At 34.8% G+C, this 3,068-nt stretch overlaps 1 protein-coding gene across 1 annotated transcript; it reads left to right on the top strand.

The window, feature by feature from the left end:
- The first annotated feature begins 1,692 nt into the window (after positions 1-1,692).
- Positions 1,693-2,097, top strand: LOC124419734. The gene has a single exon (XM_046950274.1). The coding sequence runs from the start codon at positions 1,693-1,695 to the stop codon at positions 2,095-2,097; it is 405 nt and encodes a 134-aa protein (XP_046806230.1).
- The last annotated feature ends 971 nt before the right edge of the window (positions 2,098-3,068 follow it).

Below are 3,068 nucleotides of genomic sequence, written 5' to 3'. Positions count from 1 at the left end.
AAAAAGATGCTTATCCTTTGCCGTCTATCGAAGGAATATTTGCTCGACTGCCAAAGGCTAACATCATCACAAAATTAGACCTAAAGGATGCTTATTGGCAAATCCATTTAGAGGAAAAGTCCAGACATTTAACAGCGTTTACAGTGCCAGGAAGCCGTTGTACCAGTTCACGTAATGCCGTTGACTCGGATATGTAACGCGGCCCAAACAATGTGTCGTTTGATGGACGATTTAATTCCGCCAGATTCGAAGAATCGAAATATTTCTGAACAATTTGAAGAACATATCGGTGTACTGATATGACTTTCTGAACAATTTCGAAAAGCTAACCTTACCTAAACATCTCAAAAAGCCATTTTTGCGTTAAGAAAGTAAAATATTTAGGTTACGTAATTGGAGAGGGAGGTATTATCACAGATCCTGATAAAGTTAGTGCTATTCAAAACTGGCCAACACCGAAAAATGTAAAACAAGTGAGAGGATTTCTAGGGTTAGCTGGGTGGTACAGACGTTTCGTTCAGAACTTCTCTAGCTTAGTTTTTCCAATCACTGAAACCCTATCGTCAAAAAAGAAGTTTGTTTGGACTGTGGAAGCCCAAAACGCATTTGTCAACATCAAAAATGTGTTGTCTCAGCCCAGTATTAGGTAATCCTGATTTCGACAAGAAATTCTATGTTCACTGCGATGCCAGCGACGTGGGCATTGGCGCAGTACTTGTTCAATTAGATGACAATAATGACGAAAAGCCTATAGCTTTTATGAGTAAGAAATTAAACTCAGCTCAGAGAAACTATAGTGTAACTGAGCGCGAATGTTTAGCGGCGATCGAGGCAATCGAAAGGTTTAGGTGTTACATAGAACTTCAGGAATTTGAAGTGATAACCGACCATTCTAGCCTTGTGTGGGTTATGAGGCAATCAAATTTATCAGGAAGATTAGCTCGGTGGGTCCTAAAATTACAGTCGTATCAGTTCCAAATAAGTCATCGGAAAGGGAAAGACAATATTTTCCCAGATGCCCTTTCTAGAATACCTAATGACGAAATATGTTCTCTGGAAACAACTGAGCCGGAAGTAGATCTTAACTCTCCTTATTTTAATAGTGAAGAATATAACAATTTTAAAACAGATGATAAACAACAACAAAGATAAGTATCCGGATATAAAGTTCATAGACAAATATGTGTACATTCGTAACGAACATTATGATGGTACCGAATATAACGAAAATAAAGCCTGGAAGCTGTGGATTCCAGTGGAACTCTGACATACTCTTATCACTAGATTCCATAAATCAGAAATCGCTTCATATGGAGGAATGTATAAAACATTAGATTTAATTATTAAACGAAACTTTTTCTAGCCAGGAATGGTAAAAGATGTCAGACATTTTGTACGTAGCTGCGACATATGAAAATCACAAAACACCCAAATTTCGTTTTAAAGCCTGAGATGGGAAAGCAAATTCAAACCAATTCGTCCATTTCAAAGATTGTACATTGACTTTTTAGGTCCGTACCCACGCAGTAAGACCGGAAATATTCGTATTTTAATCGTTCTTGATCATCTTACAAAATTTCAATGGCTACATCGGTTTAAAAGTTTACATCTTTAGTAGTTTAAGACTTCCTAGACGAACATTTAAGTTCAATAAATTGTGCCCTGAGAAATGGTTATCATCAGTACATTAATATGTCTCCCTATCACGCGTTGTTTGGCTTAAATATGATAACTCATGGTTCATCATATTCCCTACTACGAAATTTAAAAATATTAGATGAACCAATTGCGTCCGTGTCCCGTGCAGATAATTTACAACTAATACGTAAAGATTTACAGAAGTACCTAAAACGAGCTTATGAACAAAACCAACAAACATACAATCTACGAACCAGGCCCGAAACGTTTCACGTTGGCCGGGTGGTATTGAGACGCAATTTTGTACAGAGTAACATGGAGAAACATTTCAATAGTAAATTAGCACCTTTATTCGTTAAAGCAAAAGTTAAGGAGAAATTGGGAAGGCATTACTATGCTTTAGTAGATTTGGAAGATAAACCAATAGGCACTTACCATGCCAAGGACATCCGTTTATGATTTCTTGTGTTTTCATTACACTACAATTACAAAATCTAGCTTAAATCGTCCTTTTTCTTCCTAACATGTTCGTCAATTGTCTTCATGTTATGCAGTTTTGTAGTAAACGATTCTAGATGATCGTAAATAAATTCATATGCTACTAATTTGCTTATGATTGTTTATTTAATGACGGCCAAACACTGTCGAATTTACATTTATTGAAAATTATTTAATTTGTATTGTATTTGGTAACTTCATTGATTCGATAGAATCATCAATTTAGATTTGAACCACCTTAATGTTTTAGTTATACAAAAGAGCTATTACAACCTTTTTTTAAATGTGTATGAGAATGATAGTATAAGAACATGTGTAGATTCAATGATGCACAGTGGGGCAGAATGGAAATTTTTTGGAAATACATCTGGCATTTCTAAACGCCTGATCCGATCGGGATAAATTTTGGCGTGAGCGTAGCCAAGTAGTATTCGAGTTTAAGTTTTGAAGATGAACCCCGCAGATGCCCCTACGACATGTAAAATTTCAAACCCGTGCCATTTTTTGTTTTTCACCCTAATACAAAGATTTTTATATTTTCTGAAAGCGCTTATCTCTTATAATATCCGAGTTATAGGCATTTAAAAATTTAGTGATACACAATTTACCATACCTTGGTCCGCCTTTTTTTTAATACCGGGCGTAATTTTGGACCAAATGGACTCAATTAGACAGCAAAATTTCAATAATATACAAAAAATTTCAGATCAAAAGCATTTACAGATCCAAAAATATACGTTTTTTAATTTAAAAATTCAAAAAATTTTTTATTTTTGCCGTTTTTTTTGCCCAAAATGTGTCTTAACTCTTTTATTAATAAAATAAAATTTCTTTAAGAACATATAACAATTTTTTAGTTTTCTAAAAGGTATCTTTACGCAGAACGCTTTGGCGTAAAAAACTTGTCCTATTTTTTGAAAATGTTGCCACTG

Source organism: Lucilia cuprina, chromosome X (assembly GCF_022045245.1).
Source record: "Lucilia cuprina isolate Lc7/37 chromosome X, ASM2204524v1, whole genome shotgun sequence".
In the NCBI taxonomy this organism is placed as follows: Eukaryota; Metazoa; Arthropoda; class Insecta; order Diptera; family Calliphoridae; genus Lucilia; species Lucilia cuprina.
This window is presented reverse-complemented; position numbering and strand designations above follow the sequence as displayed.